Source organism: Pteropus medius, unplaced genomic scaffold (genome assembly GCF_902729225.1).
Source record: "Pteropus medius unplaced genomic scaffold, Ma_sr-lr_union100, whole genome shotgun sequence".
In the NCBI taxonomy this organism is placed as follows: Eukaryota; Metazoa; Chordata; class Mammalia; order Chiroptera; family Pteropodidae; genus Pteropus; species Pteropus medius.
In genome coordinates, this window is record NW_024349799.1 from 3495850 (window position 1) to 3523330 (window position 27481).

At 41.2% G+C, this 27481-nt stretch overlaps 1 protein-coding gene, 1 long non-coding RNA gene and 1 pseudogene across 6 annotated transcripts in view; 2 read left to right on the top strand and 1 right to left on the bottom strand.

The window, feature by feature from the left end:
• Positions 1–14550: 14550 nt before the first annotated feature.
• LOC120621259 (uncharacterized) lies at positions 14551–14672 on the top strand (annotated as a pseudogene).
• A 4935-nt stretch (positions 14673–19607) lies between these two features.
• LOC120620791 (uncharacterized) lies at positions 19608–21442 on the bottom strand. The gene is made up of 2 exons (XR_005657980.1): positions 20763–21442; positions 19608–20166 (listed from the first exon to the last, which is right to left on the bottom strand). It is a non-coding gene; the product is annotated as an uncharacterized LOC120620791 (long non-coding RNA).
• Positions 21443–21599: 157 nt separating this feature from the next.
• The window catches only part of MSI2 (musashi RNA binding protein 2), a 375150-nt gene continuing 369268 nt past the window's right edge, over positions 21600–27481 (top strand). For all 5 annotated transcript variants that reach the window (XM_039885723.1, XM_039885724.1, XM_039885727.1 and 2 more), the window contains exons 1-5: positions 21600–21859; positions 22143–22183; positions 22489–22570; positions 23268–23352; positions 27126–27167. In XM_039885723.1, the coding sequence (XP_039741657.1) occupies positions 21798–21859; positions 22143–22183; positions 22489–22570; positions 23268–23352; positions 27126–27167 (312 nt within the window). In that variant the 5' untranslated portion in view covers positions 21600–21797. The remainder of the gene's footprint in view (positions 21860–22142; positions 22184–22488; positions 22571–23267; positions 23353–27125; positions 27168–27481) is intronic.

Here is a 27481-nt window from a genome sequence, read left to right on the forward strand (position 1 = left end):
AGCTTGTAACAGATTATTATGATTTTTTTTTTTTGAATGTCTGGAACTCGCTAGTGATGTCAACAGCTTTTAGTTCAATATGTAGGAAGGTTTTAATCTACACATTCAATTTCTTTCATGGTTATAGGATTGCTCAGGGTTTCTATTTCTTGAGTCAGATTTTCCTGAGAATGTGTCTGTCTCATATAAAATTTCAAATTTAGTGACAAAAATTTTCAACAGTGCCCTCTTAATATTTGTTTCAATGTCTGTAGTCTCTGTATTTATGTCACTACTTCATTCCTGATGTCGTTTATGCTTTCTCTCTCTTTTTTCTCGGCCAGTCTTACCAGTTTTATCACCGTTATTAGTCTTTTCAGAGGACCGACTTTAGGTTATGTTCATTTTCTCGCTTGTGTTTATTTACTGTTTTGTTAATCCCTACTCTTGATTAGTTTCTTTTCTACCTTTCTTGAGTTTATTTTGCTGATCTATTCCTAACTTCGTAAAATGGATGTTTAGCTAATTAACTTAGTTTTATTTTTCTTTTTTTAACATAATGTTTTAGGCCTTACATTTCTCAGCATTATTTAGCTCTATCCCAAAATTTTTGCTATGTGTTTTTATTATAGTTCAGTTCTTAATATTTTCTAATCACTACATTTTCTTCTGTGATTCCCTGGTTTTTTGAACATGTGTTTCTGAATTTCTAAGTACATAGGAGTGGAGTTGGGGAGGGGGTTCTATTAACTTTTTGTTATTGTCAGAGAATGTAGTCAGTATGATTTTAATCCTTAAGAAGTGTATTGAGATTTGCTTTATGACCAAGTATATAGTCAATTTTTGTAAATGTTCTGTGTGTACTTGAAAAAATGTGTTTTTGCAGTTTTGGGGTATGCCTATGGTGGCAGTGAAAACGTGCCACTCAGCTCTTCTGCTATATGTCTTTGATGGTCATAAATATGTGCAAGTCAGCTCTCCTGCTGTAGGGAGCATAGCTGACTGAAGCTACTTCTTTGGATCCACCAACACATCTGTATTGAGACCACTTTTTCCCTGGGCTGCTCCTGGCCAGTAACTGAGCATGTTGGGGTATTGCGCAGATCCATTCCTGTGAGATACGAGACTCCTTTACTAGGCAACTTCGGCTCAACGCCACAGTTTGGACAAACCATTTGTAGGCACTGTAATCTGAGACTCTTAATGCTCATTTCTCCTTCCTTCTCCCATTCTTTCAGATCTGCGTTGTGGTCAGAAGGTTCTCCCTGTCTACTCCTGCTTCCTTCCCTTTATCCTTCATGGGCAGTTTCCCCAGTAAGCCTCTGGCACATCTAATCCCAACTTGGCATCTGTTTCCTGAACTGACATAATGACCTTTAGGTCAGTTGTATTAGATGTGTTTTTAAAATGTTCTATATCCTTTCGATGATTTTTTTTTTTTTTTACTGTTTGTTCAACCAGTTACTGATTCTTTCTTCTTAGTAATTGCCAATTTTTGCTTAATATATTTGGAAAGTTATTTAATATATAAATTTAACACCAACATATCTTCCTGTTCAATGGAATTGCTTAACATCTCAAAGTGTCCCTCTTGTCCCTAGAAATATTTTTTGCCTTAAGTCTTTTAGCTTGATATTAAGATAACTAAACCCAGTACATAGTTTCTGGTACATCTTTTTCCGTCCATTCACTTTCAAACTCTCTCTATATACTCTTGCTTAAGATACGTTTCTTATGAGAAGCATATTAGATTTTTTAAAAAAATTCATTCTGACATGCTCTGTATTTTAGGTGAGGCATTCATTTATATTTATCATAATTATTGTATTTTCAGGTCTAGAGCTATCATGTTTTTTGTTTTATTTCTCTTTTTCTCACAAGTCCATTTCTCTTTCTATCCTTTCTTGCCCTCCTTTAGATTGATTTGTTTTTCTATTTTCATTTTTTTTCCACTGTCTTTTCTATTCTATGTATGGTTTTTCTAGAAATAGCAAAAAATAATTTACCAAAATCAAAGTTACTCAAAAATTTTACTCCTCTGAAACCTATAATTTCTGTTCACAACTTTCTGAACTTACAGCTATTATTGCTATTATTTTTGTGCATTTTAATTCTATCAGTTTTTCCTTTGAAACCCAAGTCTGTTATTATTATTGCTTTATACACTCAATATTTCATCTATTTTTCACTTTCTCTGTGCTTTGTTCCCTCTTGCTTCTTATTCCTTCTATCAGGACTAATTTTTCTTCTGCCATGAGTAAAGTTTTGTTGGTACCAAATTCTGTTTTTGTATGTTTGAAATGACTTTTCCCCTTTCCCTATGGATACAGAATTGAAAATGGCAATAATTTTCTCTCAGCCCATTGAAGATATACATTGTCTTTTGATTTCTACTGCTGCTAATGAGTAGAAAGTTTTCTGTTACTCTTTAAAAATAATCTTTTCTCCCTCACTGCTTTAAGATACATATTGTTTTGTCTTTGGTGTTCTGCAATTTCACTGTGATACATATATAGATAGATATCTTGATTCTGTGGGTTAATGTATTTCATCAATCCTGAAAATTTTCAGCCCTTATGTCTTCAGATATTCTCTCTGCCCCATCCTCTTCCTCCTTTCATAGTGGTACTTTAATTTGATGTTTGTTAAAATTCTCGATCTATCCTCCACATCTTTTTTTTCTCATTCATATTTTTACTCTTTGTCTCTCTATGCTGCATTTCGGAAATGTTTTTCAGGTCAGTCTTCCAGGATACTCATTCTCTTCACATGTGCTTACTCCACAAATCTGTCCATTGAGTTCTTTTTTCCTGGAAGTTCTTTTGATTCTTTTTCAAGATTTCTTGATTTTTTTTTTTATAGTTTCTTATTCTTGTATATATTTTCATGCATTTTATTTTTATAAAATATATTGAACATGGCTGTTTTATAGTCTTCATCATATTATTCCAGGATCTGAAAATCTTGTAGGTTTGTTCCAACTATTTGCTGCTCCTTGCTCTTAGTTCTCAGTGCCTTATTCCATTGTGTGTTTGGTTTCTTTTTTTCTCCTTTTTTCTTCCTCCCTTCTTTCCTTCCTTCCCTCCTTCTTCTTTCTTTCTTTCATTCTCTCTCTCTCACCACCCCCTCTCTCCCCACCCACTCTCTGTCGTTTAACTTTAACCTGCTCATTTTCCTTGACATTTTGTATGTGGGAATACTTTGAGGTCTGGGATAAATTTGGCTTCCTCTACAGAGGATTCACTTTTGCTTCTGCCAGGTGTTGGAGGCATTACAATTTCCTGGGATGATTCCAGTTAACATTCTCCACTTAGGGTATTCAGACCACCCGAAGAGTGCGGATTTTTTGCTGTAAACTGTCATGGACAGCTTGTGGTTTGAATGTCTTGTAATTCCTGGCACTTGCGTCCTACACACAGAGACACAGACACAGACACATCACAGGCACACAGACACACAGACACACAGACACACACATACACAAAAGTTTGAGGCAGATGGTTTGCTTACAGTCTCCAGGAGTGGGAGGTCTTTCTAAATTAACCCTTACACTACACTACAGACACAGCCTTTGGAAATGTCATCTTTATCCTGGAAGATCTACTACTAAGCTCCCCATCTTGGATAGACCTAGGGCTTTAGCTCCTATTTACAAGCCTATGAGGCTATAAATAGCAAAATTCAAATTCACCAGATTCAGCAAATGCCCTTGGAGGGCTGTGCTCTACTTAACATATCTGAGCCCCACTTCACTCAATCCCTGAACTAAGAATGCTTAACTTTTCTGCTCATTCAATGATGCTCTTAAAAAATTATTTTTAATCCCAAATTTTTAGTTGTTTTCATTAAGTATATTGATTCACTTGCCATGTTTCAATAAATGAAATCAGTTTTGTAAAAAAAGAAAACACTCATGTTTTTTTAATTCAATAGTCTCCATTGAAATAGTGCAGACATCCAGTATCCACTGAAAATCCACCACAATTTTTGTAGATTAATCATACTGTGTATTGGGAAAGTGCTTTTAACTTTTCAAATTGCTTTCACATGTATCTGTGGTTCTCAAGTAGGGTGGTACTGCCCTTCAGGGGAGTTTTGAAAATTTGAAGGAGTTGTTTGGATTGTCATTATGAATGGGGCCATTATCAGCATTTAGTGGGGAGCCAGGGATGCTGGACTCCTGCAACGCCTAAGACGGTCCTGCCTAAAGGATAATTGTCCTGCGTCTCATATGACTTTTGAATGTGTCCCTGGACATTGAGAGACTAAATGTCTGTGTTTTTTCTCATATTTCCTTACCCCCTGTCATAACATAGGGGATTATTTTTACACAGTACCTCTTTATAAGGCCTAGCTCATTTGCGAGAATATCTTCTTTTCCATTTTCTCCACTTTGATAATCTTTAATTTGCCTTGGCACATTACTCTTACTTCAATTAAAATTGTATCCCCCTGTTTTTTACCGTATGCCAACAAGTCCAGTTTGTTATTACTTCTCCTAACATTAGTTTCATTGCAGTGAACTCCCCTTCTCTTTGTTCACCTTCAGTTTTAAATCCAAACTAATATGTTCGTTCTAACTTGTTGCTACCATCTTACTCTTTCACTGTGCCTTTCAGTGGATTCATGCCACGGCATTTATAGATTGAACTAGATTTATAGATTGAACTAGAAATGGCATCAAATAACTTAGCAAAATCAAAGTTACTCAGTGACTAAATGTACTACGAGGAGAGCAGCCATAGATGATATATAAACAAACGTGTGTGGCTGTGTTCCAATAAAACTTTACTAACAAAAACAGGTGGTGGGTCAGATATAGCCGGGGGCTATAGTTAACCACTTCTGCCCTATGCAATGCTGCCTTTCAAAGCATTCCAGACAGACACACAACCAGAAAAATTATACTTAATTATAATTCTCTTTCATGCTTTTCTGTATTTCCCAAATTCTCTAACTTGTATTGTTATATTTATGTATTACTTTTATATGTGTACATTTATTTATTTCACAACTTTTAATTTATTTTCTGGGGAGCAGTAGTCCATAATGCATGTGCATAGTTCCAGACTGAAAATACACAAAGGCTGAATTTTGAACGGTCTCCTTCCAACCTCTGTTCCAAGCCACCTATGTCTCCTCCCCACAGGCAACCAGTGTTATTCGGTTCCTTGTATTCTCCCAAAGACATGTGACCACGTGCAGCCAAGTTAGCGAGGCCACCGTGGTGTACAAATGGTGTCCAAGGGACACCATTTATATTGAGCTACTGACATGGAATACAATGGAATCACGTCTCCTGGAGTTGTGCAATGCAGTGAGATCTGACCAAAAAAGGTTTACTGTGTACATTAATATACACTTACAAATATATGTAGATATATATGTGCATGTGTATAATTTCTGCCGCCCCCCCCTTTTCAAAACCAAGGATAGTACATTGTCCACGCCACTCTACACCTTGACTTTTATTATTCTACTTAATAACATATTTTGATATACTTTTTTCATATCAGTTTATAAAATGTCCTCATTCTTTTCAGTGATGATGATGATGATGATGATGGTGGTAGTGGTGGTGGTGGTGGTGGTGGTGATGGTGGCCACTTACCAAGTCCTTTCTGTATGCCAGGCATTGTTCTAAGCACTTTGCACGTATCAGCTCCTACAGTGCTCACAACACCCATGAGATAGACACAGAGGACTGACCCAAAGTGGCAGTTTATATGTTCTCACCCTCTGGGGTTAAAAAAGGATTTTCACCTGGTTCCTTCTAATACTCGTGTGGTATTGTGTTTCACATTTAAATCTCCTCTCCATTTGGAGTTCTTCCTGCTGTAAGTATGATGTAAGGAGCCAACATCATTTTTTCCTGATGGCTCCAGTTCTTCCCAGCACTGTTTCCTGATGCCAGCTTTCTCACGCATGAAAGCCTTCAATGATTTGAGCCTATTTCTGGACTTTATTCCATTGTCTGTCTGTGTAATAAAGTGCCGGTGCCACACAGTTTTAATTCTTGGAGTTTTAATATCTGGTAGGATTTCATTTCCTCATTACTTTGCTTTCTCAGAACTATCCCGGATATTCTTGACTTATTTTTTCCAAATTAATTATTTTTTATATTGTGGCAAAATTTACATTATATCAAATTAACCACTTAACCATGTTAAGTGTACAATTCAGAGATATTCAGTACGTTCACTTTATTGTGCTACCATCACCACTATTTCCAGAACCTATTTTTTAAATCTATTTCCGGAACTTTTTTTATCATCCCAAACTGAAACTCTGTACTCATTAAACAATAACTCCTGTTTTCCCTTCCCCTTAGCCCCTGGCAACCACTATTCTACTTTCTGTCTCTATGAATTTGACTATTCTAGGTACCTCATACAAGTAGAATCGTACAGTATTTGCCCTTTTGAGTCTGGCGTCTTTCATTTAACATGAAGTCCTCGAAGTTCATCCCCATCATAGCCTGTCTCGCTTCTTCATTTCTTTACACAGATGGATAAAATTCCATCATACATCTCTGCCACCTTTTGTTTGTCCATTCACGTAGATGGCCACAGGGTCATTTCCACCCTTCGGCTGTTGTAAATAATGCTGCTATGAACATGAGTGTACTTCATGTTAATATCAAAATCAGTTTGTCCAAGTCCAAACCAGAAATCCTTCTATTGCTTTTTTAATTACTCTCTCTACCCATCCCCCCCGCCACGCTTCCCCCGTACACACACTTCCCAAGGGTCACTTTTATTTGGTTCAATCGTAACATGCCCCAGATACATTGCTGGACTTTCCTTCCATCCCCGCAGAGCCGCCTGTGGTTTTGCCTGCCCAGCATTCCTTCCTCTTCTTCTAATAAAGCTGTCAAGCTGCTCTCCAGTCGTCTGCTTGGAAAACCACCTCTTCTTTGCTCTCAACTCGCGACTCTAGCCACTGGCTTCAGGAGTTTGTTCTGAGGGGCTTTACCAGAACTCTCGATAGTAAATTGCTCTTCTCGTATGTACTTGCAGACCCTACCCTCCTCTAATAATGGAGCGCCCTGGGTGTCCCCAGATGTGACCTGACTTCCGTGCCTCCGGAAGGCCCTTCTTGCCAGTCGCTTCCCCCACTGACCCCTCTGGGACGCTTTTCTGCTTCTCTTATGTCTGTGATTCTGGAGCTGCTGGCCTCCTTCCCCTGCCACTTAGCCCCTCCATCCTGTTTAAGAGCCATCTTTCACCCTGAACAAGCCCGATCACGTCTGATCTCGGAAGCTAAGCAGGGTTGGGCCTGGTTAGAACTTGGATGGGAGACCACCTAGGAAGACCAAGTGCTGTAGGCACAAAAAATAAAAAATAAGGATTGTAAACCGACAAGGTCCTTGCAGTCTGTGAGGTCAACAAATGAGTTGCTTCACCTAAAAAAAAAAAAAAAAGAGCCATCTTTGCACTTGCCTGATCCACCTGTCAGTCGTACTCATGCCTCTCACCTCTCCATTAACCATAGCACGTAGTACAGTGTTTTTCACATAGTAGGTGCTGATCCGAATTTAGTTAAACCAAGATCATCTTCTTCTGCTGGCTTACACTCAAGGAAAGCAACCAAAGCCCTCCCACGCCAGCAGCAGCATCTCAGGGGATTGTTACTGACATGTCCTATTGGTGACCTGTGTGGTCTGGCACAGCCTACTTCCCCTTAAAGTCCAGCTTTTCATTCTGATCCTGATCACCTGCAGGGTTCTATGTGTCTTGGGTTCCTGTGCCTGAGTCACCACCTTCCCTGTCCAACTCTGCAATGAGTTCTGAACAGCAGGAGGCAGGAAGGCTGCAAATATGATCTCGTTCCTACTCAGCCTACTGTGCGGAGGCTCTTCACTTTTCACTCACGGTTCTCTTCCTGAAAAGGTCTCTGCAGCCCGATTTTTTTGTGAACATGTGCATGTTTGTGTGTTTCATTGCATTTCCTGTCCATCTTAAATCTTTCTTTGTCTTTATTTCTAAACATTTAAAGTTCACTTATTCAAAAAATGTTTACTGGGTATTTGCTTTGCGCTGGGCACATGCAGTGAACAGATAGGCCAAATATCTACTCTCATGGATTTTACATCCTCATGGATGGGGGAAGGAAGCAGGCAATTAGCAAGGAAACATAAATTAGCACAGTAATTTCAGAGAGTGAGAAGTGCTAAGAAGAAGATAAAATAGGATAATGTGCTAGAAAATGATCTGGAGATAGGTGGAGAATATTTTAGATTTTGGTGATTCTGCTTCTTTCTTCTTAGAATTCAGCTTCCATGCTGTTAGGAAGCCCATCCTGCCACATGGAAAGACCCAAATAGAGGATAATTGAGTCCCTCAGCTGAGCTCCCAGCAGGAAATAAATAAGGCAATGAATTAAAAAGCAATGGGTGGGAAGCAACTTTAAAGGTGGGTCAGAAAAGGCGTTTTCGAGGAGGTGGTATTTGAACTAAGATTTGGAAAGTAATAAGGAGATATCCTTATAGTGAGTGGAGAAAGAATATTCCAGGCTGAAGGAACAGCATATGCAAAGGGCCTGAGGAAGAAAATAATAATAATAATAATAATAATAATAATAATCATTATTATTATTATTATTATTATTATTATTATTTTCTTCCTCATATAATCATTATAATAATAATGATTATTATTATTATCATTATTATTTTATTTTATTTTGTTTTTAAAGAAATGGTAGAGGGCGATAGCATGATATAGGTTGGAAAAGGAGGCTGTGATCAGGTCAGGTAAGGCCTTTTAGGCAATGCCTAAGGGGTTAAGAGCAATGGGAAGCCACTGGAGGGATCTGGTTTGTGTCACGTAAAGACCTCTGAGGCTACAGAGGGAAACAGGTTCTGGGGGAGCGCCAGAGGGCAAGCTGGAGGAAGAGCTAGTCTATAAGGTGGATTCTCTTTACAAATATTTAACCTACGGAAGAAGCCAACATAGAAAAGGTACATTAGGTATGATTCAGATGGGGACATTCAAGTCCAGAGAAGTCAAGTAACTTGAGCGATTATACAGGACCGATCTAGAAGTCCCTGAGGGCTCGAGAATCAGATCAAGGGGACTGAGGGGGTGTGCAGCAAATGCCCCATTTAGTTTAATTCCTCCTATTTTGCTTCAGTCACCAGTTTGGTAAGAAAATTTCAACCATCTGCAAGTAATCCCAATGTCTTACTAACCTGCTTTTACCCACCGCCCCCCCCCCCCCACACACACACAAAAAAAAAAAGGAAAAGAATAACGGAAGCCAATTCCCGAGCTTGTACGCCTGCATTCTCCACAATCATTTCTCTGTATTACAGCTCTTGTCATTTTACATTATACATGAATAACTAATCAACCAAACACAAACCCACTGATGAAAAAAATGCCTGTTGGATCTAGAATATGAGCAGGGTAAAGAGTAATATTAATTTCACTGGTAAATAACAAAATGAGAGCAAACATGAGAGATGGTAAGACAAGAACCGTGTTTCCGAACATTTCTCAGAAAGGAAATTTCACAAGAAACAAGTGAAAGGGGAAGACTAGGATCAGGTTGACCATATTTAGAGGACACTGATGCCGTTCTTTTTTCTTCTGGCATTCGTAAGCATAAGGAACATCATCCTGAGTCGACCAGCTGGTCGTTTAAGCCACCATCTGTCTGTCTCACCCTGTTGGGCAATTCATATAATCTTCCACTATTTCCTAATGGACAGATAGGTGATAGTTTTAACTCACCAACCAAGTCTTAAGCTTCTTGAACTTCCATGGTGTGTAGCCCCATGCTAGGTATGTGATAGGTCACCAATAAATGCATGCTTCTACAAACTTTCTAAATGAAGTCTGTCTCTACCTGACATGTGTTTCTTGACCGCTGAGGATGAACTCCTAATCTCTACTTCAAAGGAGTCTTCCAAAGCTTTCCTCCTCTTCCTCCTGGACTTCTCGGTGGCATCTGACACTGTTGAGATGCTCCAATTGTCTTTTGTGACTCTGAACTTTCCCAGTTCTAATCTTTCTTCACTCATGGCCTCACCACTAGTGATTCCTTTTCCTCCTTCTGCACTTCCGAGTACATATTTCACAAACTCTGTTTTACTCTCTTGTCACTCTTTCCTCGTAAGAAATTAACGGCATCTCATTTTAAATCAATGTATGTATATATCAACGTCTGTCACACTATATGCAAAGTACCTGTTTATAGGCCCGTTTGTCCACCTAGACTTCAAGCTCCTCTTGGTGCTCCCAGTGTCTGGCACAGAGCCGACAGTAACTAAATGTTCAGTATGCACCGGCCCAAATGAGAGAACTCTATTCTTCAAACTATTCTTGCAGGTAGATCAGGTAGAGAGTATTATCCCCATTTTATAGAGAGGACCCTTCCTTGACAAAGGTCAAGGAAGTTAAGCAAACATTGAAAATGTGATTCCTGGTACTGGCTACTGAGGTTCTGTGTCTTCAGCGCAATAATCATTCTGAGAGTGCCAATTGTAAAAGGACTGTCAAGTTGATCTCGATGCTGTGTAAATACTGGTGTCCAACCCTTTTCCTGCTCTTCTGAACAGGCTTAAATTTGTCAGTGCCTCTCTTAAAATATAGCCTGCAGGACTGAGCATAAAACTGCATGTGGCCTGACCCGCCAGCACGCTCTGGGATTATTGCTTTCCTCCCTCCACACTCTGCTGTTCTATTAATAGAGCCTAAGATTGCATTAGGGTTCTCAACAGCCTCCTTGCGCTGTAGGATCGTATCAAGCTTGTGATCAGCTAACCCCTGGGTCTTCCTCATGAACGCCTTCTGTCAAGCCAGGCCTCCCCATCAGCCACTGGGGCAATTGATTTTTTGAAGGCTCATGATTATCTATGACTCAGACTGGAAGGTACAAAACAAGGTCTTGTCCTTCTTTCTTGTGTGGCATCTGCTGAGTAGGTGATGGGGCCTTGCAGGCCCATTCAGAAGCCAGAAGCATGGCTAGCCACTGTCGAGGAGGCCTGCAACATCATTTGATCCACAAAAGCAAGAGGATGCTGATGAAACTGGTTGGCTTCAAATTATTCTTATGTTCATTCTTTCTCCTTTTGGATCATGGTCCCTTCTGAATCTTGTTCTAATTCTGGGTGTTTATACACAGAACCTCTTGTTCCTCCCACCCACGGGCATAGCCACACTTTTATTTCTTAGGCCCCCTCCAAGAGGTATTATTTTTAGCATGAGTGTCCTACTCAGCAATTTGCTCTACAGTCTGTCCTCTATTGTCCCCACATCTAATCTTTTCTCATTTTCTTCTCCTGGGCTTTGTGTGTCAATATTATGTTGATTTCAGCCTACCTGAATCTCCCCTTCAGGGCTGACAGCCCGTCCTCCCTCTCTTCCCTTTCCTTTAATTGGTTTTCTCAGCCACTCGGAATTAGCGTTTGGTTGTTGTAGAAACTGCATTGTGGGCTATTGTGGTGGGTCTTGGTTTCAACTCCAGGAAAACTCTGGATCTGTGGGCCTTCATTCTCAGAATGTGAGAGCAGGGCCCTCAAGTCTGGAGTCTGGGGCCCTGAGGGGAGAGACAGCTTCTCTTTCCTCTGCCAGTAGGGGGAACTGAAATGCATGGGCGCAAGTAGGCGTTCCCACCAGCCACCAGAAGAGGGCGTCATACCCACAGTCCTCCAAAGTTGGAATTTCTCATAGAAATAGATCTTGTCCAGGATGGCCTCCTGAAGACTCAAAGACAGGGTGGGATGACACTACAGCCATGCTATTACTGCTGCTTTAGCCACCTCTAATACTGTGTAAGTGGTAAAAAACAAAGAATTTTGAAGAAGCGGACCCAACGTTGGTCTAAACTAATGGGTGGGTTTGTGGGCCTGAGCTGTGAGCTTGTTACTGGCAGATTGGCAAGCTGATGGGAGGCTATGAGGCTAGGAGGGGATATGACTATGAGAATGTTTGGAGTTCACAGATGTCACTTGCAGAGTGCGCAAGGGCATCTGGGTGGAGGGGCTCTGCATATTTCCAGCTGTGACATTTAGATTTCTGTTTGGCAAGGCAGGTCATGATGGAGATGGGGTAAGTTCCCAAGTGGGTGTAGAGGTGTAAGGGAAGGTGACGGTGGCACTGTGTCAACCATTTCCAGGTGGAGTTAAAAGGCATAGCTATTTTCTTTTGGGGGCCCCAGAACCTTTCATCAAGACTCAGTTGGTAACTGATTAAAAAAAGAAGAAATGGAAGGTTAAGCCCAAGAGGCCATAGGAGAAAATGTGTTCCAGGTGGAAAGGACTGTTACTCTATTAACACCGTCGGGTGTTCAGGCAGCCCACTGTTCTCCCACCCTCCCAGGCAGCGCTGGGTGACGGCCAGGTCTAGGAAGCAAAGGGCTCCCTAACTGCCAAGCAATGAAGACGTTTAATAAAATATTTACCTACATGTATAAGAATAATGATGACAGAATGACAAACAGCAGTTAAACAGCTTTAAGGTGCATGGGAGAGCAGCCCTGGGATATTTTTAACGAGAACGGTAACTTTCTGTTTAGTTCCTGAGGCATATGTCTTGTGTCTAATGTACCGACACTCTTAAGAGAGAGCTATGGTTGGGGAGGGGGCACACCAAGATGTCACAGAGGGTCCCCTGCAGGAAGCTGCCATCCAGATGGGCTGCAGGCAGCCTTACTCCCAACCCCAAGCTACTGACCACCTCGTGTAACTCTTGAAGATTAAAGATTTCCAATCCCTGTCCCCACCACACCTAGAAGGATCCTTGACTGTGGTCGTTCAGTGAATGATATTGATATTAATTAGGAGTCTGGCCTGTTCTTGTTCAGCTAGGCTCATGAGCAGCATTTACTCTGGTTGGGTGTGATAATTCTCGAGGTGGAGACAAGAAAGAGAAAGGCAGAGGAGACAAAAGGGAGCAAAACTCTCCAACCACACACTGGGTTTCTAGCTGTGTCCAGTGTGAAAATGGAAAAAGAAAGAAGGAAAAATTTTTATGTCCATTAGAGAGTTTTTACATATCTCTCTCATATGGAAAAAAATAAAAACAAAATTTCTTATCATTTAAGTAAAAAAAGACCTTGATGTCTCTAAATATACCAATGTTTGAAAAATAGGATTTCACTTTCTCTCCAGCCTCATACTCTCTGACATTTTTCATGTTTTTTTTTTTCCCAAATATTTTATGCCTCCAATTATGTCTCTGTTAGAAAGATACCACCTTGGCTTTCCCATAGCATACACAACTAGAAGGACAGACTTAGGGTCCATAAGCGCATGCGTATTTTCACTTTCTTGGAAGAAAACAAACTAGCCCTGAATTTAAGAGCATGCTCAGAAGTCATAATTCTTGAGGAAAGAAGCTATTTATTTAAGGGAAAAATACAAAAGGCCCATTACTTTTGCATATGGAATTTATACTTGGCGGAATTTGCATGAATAAAAATTCACTAAATACTTTCTGGTAAAAATATGGTTTGCTTTTTTGGTACCAAGTCTGCCATGTCTGTTCTTAAAGGTAAGGCTTATGAGACTACGGGAGACAAAGTGAACAGACACGAATCAGCAAGGCACTTGGCACGGCAGTGAAACACAATACCGAAAAGTAAACAAAGAGCATTGTATGAAAAAGAGCAGGTTTAAATTAATCTTGCTTTTCCAATCTGAAAACATGCTCATGGTTGTTAGCAACCGAGCCAAGACATTTAAATCATATATATACTTTTATAGCTCGACAGTGACCTTTTATAAACTGTGCAGTGGGGATAAGAAGATGAGCAAAGAGATGCTCCAGAAAGAGCATTTTAGGTAATTAAACATGAAATGTGTTGCAATCTGATAACATTAATAATACGCAGTCACTACTTTATATTTAATATGCAATTCATTTGCAATTCATTTGGCCAGTCTAACTAAAGCACTCTATAAATGTTAGCATATGAATCCTGTTGCAAACCAATAAAGCAGCTCTATTTTAATGCATTTTGTAATATCTCTGTATTAGTCAGTCACCTATTCTGTGTAACAAATTACTCCCAAACTTAGTAGCTTCAAACAACAAGTATGTATCATTTCACACCATATCTGAGGGTCAGAAATCAGAAACGGCTTAGCTAAAAGGTCCTGGCTCAAGGTCTCTCATGAACTTGTAGTCAAGATGTGGGCTGGGGTAGCTGTAATCTGAAGGCTAGGCTGGGGCTGGCAGGTCCATTGTTAAGGTGTCTAACTCACAATCCTGGCAAGTTAGTTTGGGTTGTTGACAGGACCTCTCCATCGGTCTACTTGAGTGTCTTTAGGACATGGCACCTGGCTTCTGCCAAATCGAGTGATCCAAGAGAGAAAGAGCAAGGTGGCCGCCACAGTGCCTTCTATGACCCGGCCTCGGTATTCACCCACTATCATTTCCTCCGTATTGTTTGTTTGTTTAGTCTCATCAGTATGTTTTAAAGTAATTGTGTTCAGCTTTGGTTGCACATGAGAATCGCTTAAAAGGTTTTAAAAAGACCACGCCCAAACTGTTCCCCAGACCAGTTAAATCAGAATCTCATGGACAGACCCAAATATCAGTATTTTTTAAAGTTCCCAGGCATGACTACAGCCATGCCACCCTGAACATGCCCGATTTCGTCTGATCTCGGAAGCTAAGCAGAGTCGGGCCTGGTTAGTACTTGGATGGGAGACCTAGTACTAGGAATACTAGGTGCTGTAGGCATTAAAAAAAATTAATTAAAAAAATTAGTTAAAAAAAATAATAAAGTTCCCAGGCAAAAGTACTGTATAGCTGCACTGACCTGTGTTTGCCTCATTTGAGATAATTCCAATACTGCTTCACCCATAAAAGATTATTCGGAAGAAAAATTATTCAGAAATCTTAAATGCCATGGTACTCTAAGAAAAATATGCATTCAAAAGAGAAGATATTAAAAGTGAAATGAAAGTAAGTTCCCTTTCTAGCAGCATGGCAGACTGAATAACTTGAAAATCCTCCCATTATAAATCATCTATAAATACTGGTCAAAATGCAGTAAACACCCATCGAAATGCGCCAGAAGCAAAAGAGAGATGACAGCATGGTGAGCAAGTAGGCGGAGGTGGAGCTGGCTTCCGGCAGGTTTACTGGCCTTGAAAGCCTCAAGTTTGAGCATCAAGATGAAAAAGAGACTGTGTTTTGGGCCCATTAAAAGTGGGGAGATGGAACTGAGATTCCCCACATAAAGCTGGAATCCTCAAAAGGATGAATCATTACAGAAATAATTCATTGGAAAAAAATCTTCCTAATGGCACAGGGAGACAAGAAAATTTGTCTTGGCATGAGCAGAAAGTGGAGAGAAAAGTCTTCGCTGAGAATATGGGACTACGGCTCAAATTTCATGTAAATTTGGGGGTGGAATTTACCCTATCTGTAGGGTCCAGGATCCCCGAACCTGAAAAATAAAGATAAAAATACAAGCCCAACACCAAACCAGAAAAAATACGTGGATACAATCCACCATAACCAAGATGTGGTAAAAACAGGAGTCCCAGGAACCTCAGACAACAGAACGATCAGACAGACTATAAAATAAGTGAGTTAAAATTATTGAAGACATAAAAGAATATCTGAAACCGTGAGAAAATATCCTAACACCTTAAAAAAGGTATATAAGAGAACTAAAAAGAACTTCTAGAAATTATACATATAGTCATTGAAATGAAAAACTCATTGGATGAGTTACACAGCAAATTAGACATAAATGAAGAAAACACTGCAAATGGATCTGAGGAAATTGCCCAGGAAGCAGCACAGAGAGACAAAGTGAAGGAAAGTCTGAAAGGTTCAGAATACGTTTCATAAAGGGAGAACGTGTATTATACACCTAACGTAAGTATCAGAACGAGAGAACAGGGAGGATGCAAGGGAGACAGGACTTATAGAGATAAAGGCTGAAAAATTTCCGGATTTGTTTAAAAAAACATAAATCCTAAAATTCTGATGTACAATGAATCTTGAACCAGGTAAATGAAAAAGAAATTCATACCTAAATATAGCATAGTAAGAATGCAGGAAGCTAAAGACAAAAAGAAAAATCTTAAAACCAGAAAGAAAAGGCAAGTTGCCTACAAAGGAATGACATTCAGACTGACAGCAAATGTCTCAACAATAAATAGAGAAACAAGAAGACACGACATATTAAAAAAAAAAGTGCTGAAGGTAAAATAACTTTCAGTCTAGAAGCCTACATCCAGAGAAATCATCATTCAAGGCTGAGAGTGAAATAAGACAATTTTATACTAACGGAGAAAGCATGTCACTCACATAACCTCCCTGAAAAAATTACTAAAGGATATGTTTCAAGGAAAAGGGCTGGTACCTAGAAAAAAGGAACAGTATGCTAGAAACAAAGGTGAATAAATTAGTAAACATGGGCAAACCTGAATGATAACTATATAAAACTAAAATGACAACAGTGATTACACTGAGGGGTATAAAACAGATGGGTCTAAAATAACGAGGAACAACAACATATAAAAGGGAGGATGTAAATGATGACTCATTTTTAGCATATTGTATAATTTTAGGGGGGTTGAATCGTGTACAGGCTGAAAATTGTAATCACTAAAAGAAAAGAAATAGAACTTACAACTTCTAAATTAGTTAAAGAAGAAAAGAGAACAAAAAATTCTTGATCAATTCAATAGAAGGAAAAAGTAAAAAACCTTAGGGAGAGCAGAATAAATAAAAAGTGCAAAGTGAGAATGAAGACAAATTTGAAAATGTCAGAAATCAGTAGATTAATAGATTCTCTTACACATTGCTTATACAAATTGGAATAACACTTTGACAAACAGTTCAGCATTATCTTGTAAAGTTTTATATTCACATATCTTGTGACTCAGGAATCACTCCAAAGAGAAATTCTTACCCACATGTAGCAGAAGACAAGAATGTTCATCATAGCACCACTTGTAACAACAAAGAATTGGAACAACTCAAAAGCCTGTGGCAGGAGAATGGATAAACTGTGGCATAGTCATATAATGAAATATTATACAACTATGAAAAAGAACGAACTACACCCAGATGCAACAATCTAGTTGAATCTTAGTAATACCATGTTAAGTGAAAAACATAAGCCTCGGAAATTTTTCATAAAATTTTAAAACATGCCCATGATAAAAATGTGATAAAACTTTTTAAAAAGAGAAAGAATAATGAGTACAAGATTGAGATTGGTGGTTACTTCACATGGGAGAACAGGCAGGGGAGAAGCACACAGGTAGTTGTAAGTCACTGTTACTATTTTAGTTTATAGGTATCCATAATACCAAAAAATAAAATAAGGCCATGAATAGACCCAATGATGACAGTGTGTTTATGCCAGAGATTCTGATTAATATATTTTTGTGCCCACAAGTTGCATTAAAAATATCAGCAATCACATTAAATGTAAATGGACTAAACTTACTAGTCAGTCAAATAAATAAACGAACAAGACTTGGTTATATGCTGTTTATAAGAGACTCACCTAAAACTTAAGACTTTTAAAAAGGCACCTGAATAAAACCAAAGGAGAGGAAGAAAGAAAATAATATTAGATATATATTAATAATACACAATGTATTATGTTCTTATATTCTTATATATAATACTACATAAAAGCAAAAATTATTGAAACAAAAATAGTGTTTACCAAACTAAAAGCTGATTCTTTGAAAACACTAGTAGAAAGTAAAAAGAAACACTAGTTAAAAATGGGAAATCACTGGCACAACTCACCCAGAAAAGACAGGATACATATACAGTAACATGGAGAATGAAAACAATGGACATTACGGGTAGATACACCAGAGAAAATATATTGAGAAAATTATGAACAACATTTTAATAAATTGGAAAATCTCAATGGTATGGATAGTTTCCTTGAAAAATCTAATGTGTAAAAATTGCCTCAAGAATATAAAACCTAAAGAGATCCATAGATATTAATGAAAGGGAACCGGCAGTTAAAAATCAACCTAGGAAATGTTTCTTCCAGACCCAGACATTTTACCGGCAAATTTTAACAAACATTCAAGGAACACATAATTCCAATTTTATGCACACTGTTCCAGAAAATGGAAGAAAGAGCATTTACCAGTTCATTTTATGAGGTCAGTGTAACCAGAAAAGGCAATATGAAAAAAAATTACAGTCAGATTGACTTATGAACACGGATATAAAAAGAAATCCTACAATGAGATTAGATGTTGATCATTCATTCATCTTTTGAGTCGTTTAACAAATATTTATTGATTGTCCACTACGCACCAACAGGCACTGTGTCGATACATGGAGATCAGAAATGGACGGGAGCTTATGGCTTGGTGGAGGAGGTGAGCAATAAAGCAAATGATCACACAGGGTAAGGTACATAGAAGACATTCTGGCTGGATAACAGTGCATACCAAGGGGATTTGACTTGGTCAAGGGAGGTTAAGGAAAGCTTTCTAGGCACATTAGTGGTGTAAGAATAGGTGTGGGAAGAATGTTCAGGAGGCTATTGCAGGGGCTCAAGTGGGAGATCTGGGATGCAGTTGCAGGAAAAATGAATTTGAGAGGTATTTAGGAAGACCTAAATAAATACCACATACCACAGACCGTCATGATGGATTGCATTTGGGAAGGGGTCATCCTGGAGAGGAGTCAGCCTTGTTTCTAGGATGGCAGAGATTCTGTTCACTGACAGAGGGAAACTTAAAAAAGGTTCAAATTTAGGGGAAATGAGCAAGGTTTTGGACATGTTGAGTATGGGGGACCATTAGGCAGGCTAAGTAGAGACGTTGAACAGGAAATTAACCAGAGCCTAGAGCTCTGTGGGGTAGTCACGTTGAAGATTTTGAGTGGCATCAACATGCAAGTTGTATTTAAACCCACTCCTCAGAGGAGCTCACCCAGAAAGGGTATGCAGCTGGGGGAGAGAATGAACCCCAATATTTAAAGGAAAAGCAGAGGAGAAAGAGTCAGAGCAAACAGACAAAAAAGGAGGCCGAGAGAGGTAGGAGGAAAACCAGAAGAATGTGGGCACCAAGGGAGCCTGGGGTAGAATGAGCTACAAGAAAAAGATGTGTCCAACAGTGTCACGGGCTGTTGCGATTTTCAGAGGGTGGGGGACTGGCATCGTGCTTCTGGAATTCTCCTGACCCAGGGGCTACAATAAGTGAGTGAGCTGGAGAAGAAATGCATAATAAATAATAATAAGTAATAATAATAATAATAATAATAATAAGCTATTACAAATAACAGTGCAGGGGGCGGCATGAAGGAACTTTTTTGGACTGTGAAACTCTCTGCATCTCTTTTATGGTGGTGCATTTGTCGACTCTATGCATTGTCAAAACTCACAGAATTACAGACCATGAAGAATAAATGTTACTGCATATAAGTTAAAAATAAGTAAAAACAATGTAGTAATGGAGATTTAAGATCTAGCTCTCTCTCATTGACTCTGTAACTGCAGCACTAGCCCCTCTCAGGGTTTTAATTCAGTTCAGTATCAGCTTGTGTAGGTCTACATCAGGGAACATGGGCACCCCACTCTTGCCTTGTGAAGGACAGAATAAATATGCAGGCAGCAAAGCCAAAGGGCATTGGACTGGTGGCCAGAGCCTCTCTGAGGAACTGACTGGTGGGGGTGGGGTACAGCCTGGTGAGCTTAGCTCTTCTGGGACCTGGATGTACAATGAGGGGTTTGGATCAGGAAAGGCCTTTCTGCCTCTGATGGTCTGTGGTTCTATCGTAAAAATCCCAAACACAATCCAATTAGCTCTGTTTTCTGCTTTTGTTATTGAGAATAATCATAATAAACAATTACTGTAATAACTGGCTCTTCAACACGAGACCCCAGATGATTTGGGAAGCAGTGTGAAGTTACAGAAAATGTTTAGGCTTGTGGTTTAAAACTTTAAAGTGCCTCCTAAAAGTCATATGAAGTAATGACTGATAATAAGCATGACCCACATAGGTATGCAGTGAAAAAAGGTCTTTTACATTTGTTAACTTCAATCCCTTCTCTCACCCCATCAATCCTGTCAGGGAGGAATTATCCCAATTTAGGAGACAAGGAGACTAAGGGTCTGGTCACCCAAGGCTTTCAGCAGTGTTGAAATTTTCTCAATATTCCACTTTACCAAGACCCACAGTGGATTTGGTAGTTTTGGTGTTGAGTGTATTCAATTGTGTCCTAACCCTATGAAAATTAATGGAAAAGTGTTAATTGGGCATCAATTCATGCTTAACATTAATCTAAGTATTTGATGAACCGCAACTTTATGTTGCCCCTCATGCCATATTAACTCAATTTATTGTAATTATTTAAAACAATAAGGATAATTGTATCCTTATTGTTTTAAATACCCCATAAATTGAAGCCAGCCTGAATTTGGCCAGTCTGAAATCTGCCGGAGAAGATGCCTTTAGGAAGCGACAAACATCATCTTTTTGTAGTTTTCAGTGTGGGAAGGGATGAAGTCAGGATTTATTAAGCACCAACTGTGTGCCAGGACCTGTGCTGCACTACACGGCTCCTAAGGTGGTGGAGGTGAGCGTGTCTTAAGCTACTCTCGGCTACCTCCCCAGACGGTGGGGAGTCGGGTTATTTCAATCGCATGCATTTCACTATTTCGGTACACAAATAATAAAAATATAATGAACGAGTTGGAGAGGGGTTTCCTTTAATAACTACCCTCCCCAGCCACCCCAGAGAGGCTCTAAAACTATTTTTCACTATATACAAAAATCTGCTTTGAACCCCAATCATTTGACCTTGACCCCCTAGAAACCTACTTTATTTTTTAAATGCTGCATGATTAACGCGGAAACCCTTTCTTCGGCACTTTCTCACCACTGGAATCGCGTCAGTTTCTCAAAGTTCCAAAATAACCTTTCCCGGGCACGGATTCGTACCTCTGCCGGGGAAGGGCGGGGAGCGGCGCAAGCCGTGCCGGTGTGGAGCGAGAGCCAAAGAGAACTTCCAGCGCGGAAGCAAAATAAAACTTGTGGCTGGTGTTTGTGCGAGAGGGTCCCCGCAATCCTGAAGGCGCCCGATCCTTGGGGGTCTTGGGTGCCGCCGGAGGAGCGCCAGGGTTTGAGTTTGATCCCGACGTCCTTGACCTAAATTTCTGCGCGGTGGCTGGAAAAAGGGCGCAGATCCGGGCGGGCGTCTGGTGCCATCCCCGGATCCCGGCGGCCGCGGCCGGCGAACTTGAATGGAGAGGCCGAACTAACCGGGGTGGGGGGCGTCTTCGCCCCAGCCCGACTGAGGATCTGCGGGTAGCTCCCCGCGCTCTCCCCTCCCCCGATCCACCCGCCCCCCGCAGCCCATGTGATCCAGGGCAGTCAGGGTGCGCTCCCCCACGCCCAGAGCCCCGCCGGCCCGGAGGCGGGGCCCCCTCGGGCCGCGGGGTTTGTGCACCGCCCCCGTGAGTCCAGCCGCGGGGGGCCGACTGTGTGCGCGCGGGCAGGCGGGGGCCGCACCGGGGTGCGTGACGTCACCAACATTGGTTACACGACGTTCTAGAACTCCGCCCCACGTGCGCCGGGGAGGAGGGGGAGGAGGAGATGGGGTGAGGGAGGAGGGAGGGGAGAGGTGAGGGATGGGCCGGGGGACGAGGGACGGGGGTATGCGAGCAGCAGGCTGAAGCCTAAGCCGAGCCCGTGTGACGGCTCTCGCCGCTGCCCCGGCTCCGCCGCTCGCACAGAAGATTCGGAGAACCGGGCGGGAGAGGGAGGAGGGCAAGGAGATCTCGAAGAACAGGGCAAGCCGCCGCTCCCGCTCGATCGCTGTGGGGCTCGGTTTTGGGGGTGGGGCGGGGGCTCGATATGGAGGCAAATGGGAGCCAAGGCACCTCGGGCAGCGCCAACGACTCCCAGCACGACCCTGGGTAAGTTTCCAGCCGCTGCCCACCGCGCCGCCTCGGGCTCGCTCTCCTTGCAGCGGCGGGGACGGCGGTGCGCGGAGCCCGGCATCTCCCGCGCCCCCCGCCCCTCCCGCGCGCCCCCCCCAGTGGAAGTTACACACCTTTGGATTGCATTTCGCCGTCACCTTCTCCCCCACCCCACCTCCCGGCTCTCGCTCGCTCGCTCCCCACTTTCGCACAGCTTTTGTAAATTTACGTCAAATGGCCGATCTGACATCGGTGCTCACTTCTGTGTTTCTCCCTCTAGTAAAATGTTTATCGGTGGACTGAGCTGGCAGACCTCACCAGGTAAGGGAGGGAGGAGACTTGGGTCCCCTTAACTAACTATTGCTCTTTGTTATCCCAATTGTAGGCCCCATGATGGCTCCCCTTCTACTCCATAAACTGAGTTATTTTTTTAAATAGCAAATCCTTTCCGAGCCCTCTACGCGACCTCTGTTGTCGAATTTCCCCCGCGTGTGCAAAAAATGCAAAAACAAAACAGAATAACAACAGAAAACTACTTTTGTTTTTTGTCCTTGATCAAAATTTGCATTGCTTTTTTTTTCCACACCTTCTCTCCCCCCCCCATCTCTCTCTTTCTCTCTCTACAGATAGCCTTAGAGACTATTTTAGCAAATTTGGAGAAATTAGAGAATGTATGGTCATGAGAGATCCCACTACGAAACGCTCCAGGTAAACCATTCCCTTCTGGATTTTGTCTTTTATTTTAGAACAAAGTTTAAGTGTTATTTTTGGAGGTGTCTTCGGAAGTAGCTAAGCGGATTTAGAATGGGGCTCAGGCATGTGGCTGGTTTCGAACGTCGCTCTATTCTACCCCCGCCCCCATAACCCCAAAGGTTATTGTAAATTGGGACTCAAACTCTGGATACAGAGATACCCACCTCTCCGCTTTAAGTCATTTATTTCCCCGTCGCTTCTTTTTCTCCTGTTTAAAATGACATTTAGCTTCATTCACTTTCCACATAGTTTTTTTAAATGTATGCTTCTCCACATTCCCAGCTTCCCAAACTCTTAAGCCCCTCTTAGAAAGCTGGATGAATCTCTTGTAAGTGCCGGGTTTTCTTCGGAATAAAACAAAGCGTTAAGAAAGAGCAGGGAGGAGGAGAGGAAACTGAGGTGGCGAAAGAGTGGAGACACCAGCTTTTTCCAAGTTACCTCCAGCCGCCCGGCCCCCGTTCCACTTCCCCCATTAACCTTGGTGTGTTTTCTGGCGAGGTGGAGGGCCGCAGACTCGAGGGGCTTTGGGAGAGAACCGTGGGGGGCTTGGGGGCAACTTTTGCTCTCCATTCTGCGTTAGGGTTCACTCCTTGTTGCTTTCGGTGGTGTCACATTTTCTTGTTTGTTTTTCTCCCTCTTTGTCTCATTTCAGAGGCTTCGGTTTCGTCACGTTCGCAGACCCAGCAAGTGTAGATAAAGTATTAGGTCAGCCCCACCATGAGTTAGATTCCAAGACGGTAGGTTGCATTTCGTTGTTGTCGTTCACCCCTTTACAGGACCGGTCTGGGCATTGACAGCCTCATTTAAAGGGACAGTGCCTTCTTTTGCTTTTATGCTGAGAGCTGGGTACTTTTAAGCAGAGCTTGCGAGTTGGCTCTAAAGTTTGCTTCCATGACAGGGTTTGGGGTTTTCTTTTTAGAGCCTGCCCCACAGCAGCTTCAGAAGCTGCCAGGCGCAGGCTTGGGGGAGGGCCTGGCTTGTGGGGGGAGGCTATTTTCCCGGCTAAGGGACCATGCAAAGAAACTCCACCACGGAGCAAGGGCAACTTTTCTTTGTCAGCTGAGCACAGCATGCATTGCCGACTGTGGCTGTGGGAACTGGCTTTCAGAAGGCACAGCCGGCTTCACTGGGGCAGACGGGCACTGGGATGGAAGGAGGCGAGGGGGCGCTAATCCCAGGTCCAGGCAACAGGTTCCTCTTGGGGCACTTTGGATTTGGAATGGGATTTGAGAAGGAAAGGAGACTCTCCCAGGGTGTCCAGTGGGTGACTCCAGATGGCGTGAAATCAATCTAAGGCTGATAAGGCCTTGAATTTCAAAGTGATTTGTTTTTCCTTTTTTTTCTCAGATCCTTTATTCTGAGTGTGGGTACTTTTATAGCATTAGAAGGTTTTAAAGCCAGGTGTTGAGGTGTGTTTGTGGGGGTGGCGGGGTGAAGTCTCTAGGTATAGGTCAGAAGAGGAAGGGAAGACAGTCTCAGTATAAAATACGTTTAATGGGGATGCCTAATGTCTTATTTAGATCCCTGTGTTAGCTCTGTTTTTTCCTCCTCTTCCTTTATATCTTCTAGAATTTCCCCATGGTTTTTATACATCTGCCAAAGCAGGGGCCCTGAGGTGACATTGGGATGCTGTGCTGGGCTGCTTGGGACTTCACTTCTCTGTGGTAGGGTAGTAGGACAAGGCAAGGGATTGGGTCCTAGTCCCAGCTGCCCCCTTTGAACTTGTGCAAGTCGTTCCCTGCCTCTGGGCCTGTGTCCTCTTCTTTAAAATAAACAGAGTGGACCTGAGGTGATCTTCCAAGTCTCTCTTGGCTTTAACATTGAATGGAAGAGAAGAAAAGAAAAACTTGGGCACCTTTGGTGCACCTGCATTGATTTTACAAATTTACTCTTTCTGTGATCAGAGGTCAGATGCATGGCCCCTACTCCCAAGAAAAGACCCCACACACTCTAGGTTGCTTTATGAATTGTACTGGGTTTGTCATAGTCTCTGGTCTAGCTTTTTTGCACTTTTAAGTCATTTAACTTCAGGGATGATCTCTTGTAGGGTGATAATGGATATTTGAAGAAATTTTTTACTCTTTGACTTTTTAGCTAGACATTTCAGAAAGCTAGCAAAATTAAAGAGGACAAATATTTCAAGGCACATTTGAGAAATTATTAACCACCCTTTCTCCCCACCCTGGATAGGAGTAAATAGTATTTGGTTTCTAAGGTGGCTGGTGGGTCATATCCCTCAGTATCTGGTGCAAAGCCTGCAGTTTTTCCCTCCCTAACTGTTTATAGACGTGTTTTGGTCACTATTATTTAGTATAACCTAGCTTTTGACTTTGTTTCAACGTTCAGTGCAGGAGGCAGAAGCGGTTGGTTTATTGACATGGAAACAGAGGATCTTGTTTACCGTTACCTTAAAAGCTTTGTTTAGGTAACGGCCGTTCACATCCAAAATAGTACCCTAGTCTTTTCCTAGAGGATTTGTAGCTACAGTAAGTAGAGCTGTACCTAACTAACTAATGTTTTAATTTTTGGTAGTTTTCTTTTTCGTTCGTTTAAAAAAAAATAGTTGACAGGGATGTGCAAAAGGTTGGGATTTGCCATACTAATCTTGACCTGTTCTCTCCCTTAGAGACCTCAGCGTGTAAACTTTGCACACTGAAGAACTCTCATTGTGGTACAGCACGCTGTTATCACAACACGCAATACAGGGATTCTGAATTGGCTTTCAGTTTTGTAATTTTAGACATTTTTTTTAGCACTCCATTCTCTTTTCTGATCCGCACCCCGTCCGGCTGCTGGCCTCTCTCTCTACACGTCTCTCACCTTTTACCCAACAAACAAGATGACTTCTTATTGCAATTGTGTGCTGGTCAGCTAAAAAAAAAAAGACCTCGGGAGAGTGTTTATGAAAAGACAGATGTGTCTTACGTTTGGTCAACAGAATGGAAACCCACACCTGTTGTATTTCTCTCGTAGACAGCTCTAGTCAGTGCTGAATACACCTGTAGATGCGGTAATGTTAATCTTGATGAAAAGGTAGTTTCCTAGAACAGAGATTTCGGTCTCTTTTAGTGTTTGAAAAGTAATCTCTCATTTCTCAGGTGATCTTTAAAGGTAGAAAATAAACATGCTGCAGACTTTTGTTAGGTCTTTAAACTACCTTAATAAAAGTGGTACATTTTTGTATGTCTTGCCCGCTGGGGTCCTTAGGGATGTTAAGTCTGTGGAGTGCCTTTCCCCCCTTTGTGCTTTTTCCCAAAGCATTACTCTATTTTTTTTTTTAACACGGCAGGACTGAAAACAAGGTTTAGTTACATTTTGAAAGGGGAAATTTTTAATATGAAAGTCATAGCCTATAAATAAATAACTTGTACAAATATTCATGCCACTATCCGCAATGAATTTCACCCAAAGATTCGTGACATTTAGAATTCTAATGAAAACCAACAATGAGAATATTTTTTGTTTCTTCCCTCCCCATGTTTTCTATCCAGCACCTTTCTCCCCCTTAAGTCAGCCTATTTAAATTCAAATGCTTCAGTAGGAATTGTTTTGAATTTTAAAGCCAGCCCCTGATTGAGACTCTGTGTTCTGTGTCTAACCTAGGGTGGAGGATGTTTTTCCACTGGGATTGGGGTTAGGGTAGGGGAATACCCTAATTGTTACAATACATTCTGACTTCTTTTTTTCAGTAATTTTTCTTTTTAATCTTTCCCCACAGTGGCCTTTCTTTTCTAATTTGGGTTTAGGTTGCTCATAGATTTTTTTAACCCCTGTGATTTTTAAAATCCAGGTGGACTTAGCTCATGTGTTTCTTTTTATTTTAATTTATTATTATTATTTTTTTAAGAACCAAATCAGGCACCATAGTTTTTGACACATACTTTTTTTTTTGGAGATATAACTACAGAAGGAATTATTCATTCGATTAATCTTAGGTTACTTTACTTTTGCAAAGACGCATGAATTAATTCAAACAGAGTATTTTGTTGGATGTCTTTGGGGAGTTTTTGGATGTTGTTGATTTAAAAAATTTTTGGAATCTCTTTCCTCTCCTGTGTTGTTGAGTTATTACTGGGGAGATGTACCATCCAGTGACCTCCTGCTGGAAGATTCTTATATTTAATTTTCAGGGTATGGTTTTTTTCAGTGATGATGTTTCCATCTTTTCTCCCTGCCATGCATTGCAAATTAGATGCTGGTACCATTTACTATTCAGTGTCTGTGGAAAAGAAGCCCTGGCCTGAGAGATCTGGTTTATTCACAGCATCACACATTGAAATACATGGTAGGACATTTCAGAAAGGCTAGCTATATTTATGACATTTTGAGAGGGACCAGTAAAGTTTGGGTCAAAGTTTTAAAAAAATTTTTGAGTTGCCTGAGAAGTTATTAAAAGCTGGGGTATAAGCCTGAGAAATGAGTGATTAATAATTAGGCGATTAATCATATATATATATATTTTTTTCCTCAAAGTCCTGCAGTTGATTCCCACTTTTCCTTTTTTTCCCAGATTGACCCCAAAGTTGCATTTCCTCGTCGAGCGCAACCCAAGGTAAGTAGGAGAAGCGGTAATAGGATTTTAGCACTCAGAGATGGTTGCCAGGGATTTCAAGTTTCAAACAGAGCACTAGCAATGATGCATTGAAACCTGGTGCACACCGTTCCTTCGAGGTGACGGCCTGTGGCTGTGAGAGGCCAGGCTAGGTCACGTGCTCTGAGATAACCACGTGTCTGGAAGTTAGCCACCCTAAGGTGGGTTCTGAGCATCCAGCTGGGGCAGGACGCGTCTCATTCTTAATGGGAAGACACAGCTCTCTCTGTTGCGATATTTATGCAAGTGTTCTATTTATTTTTTAAACATTGCCG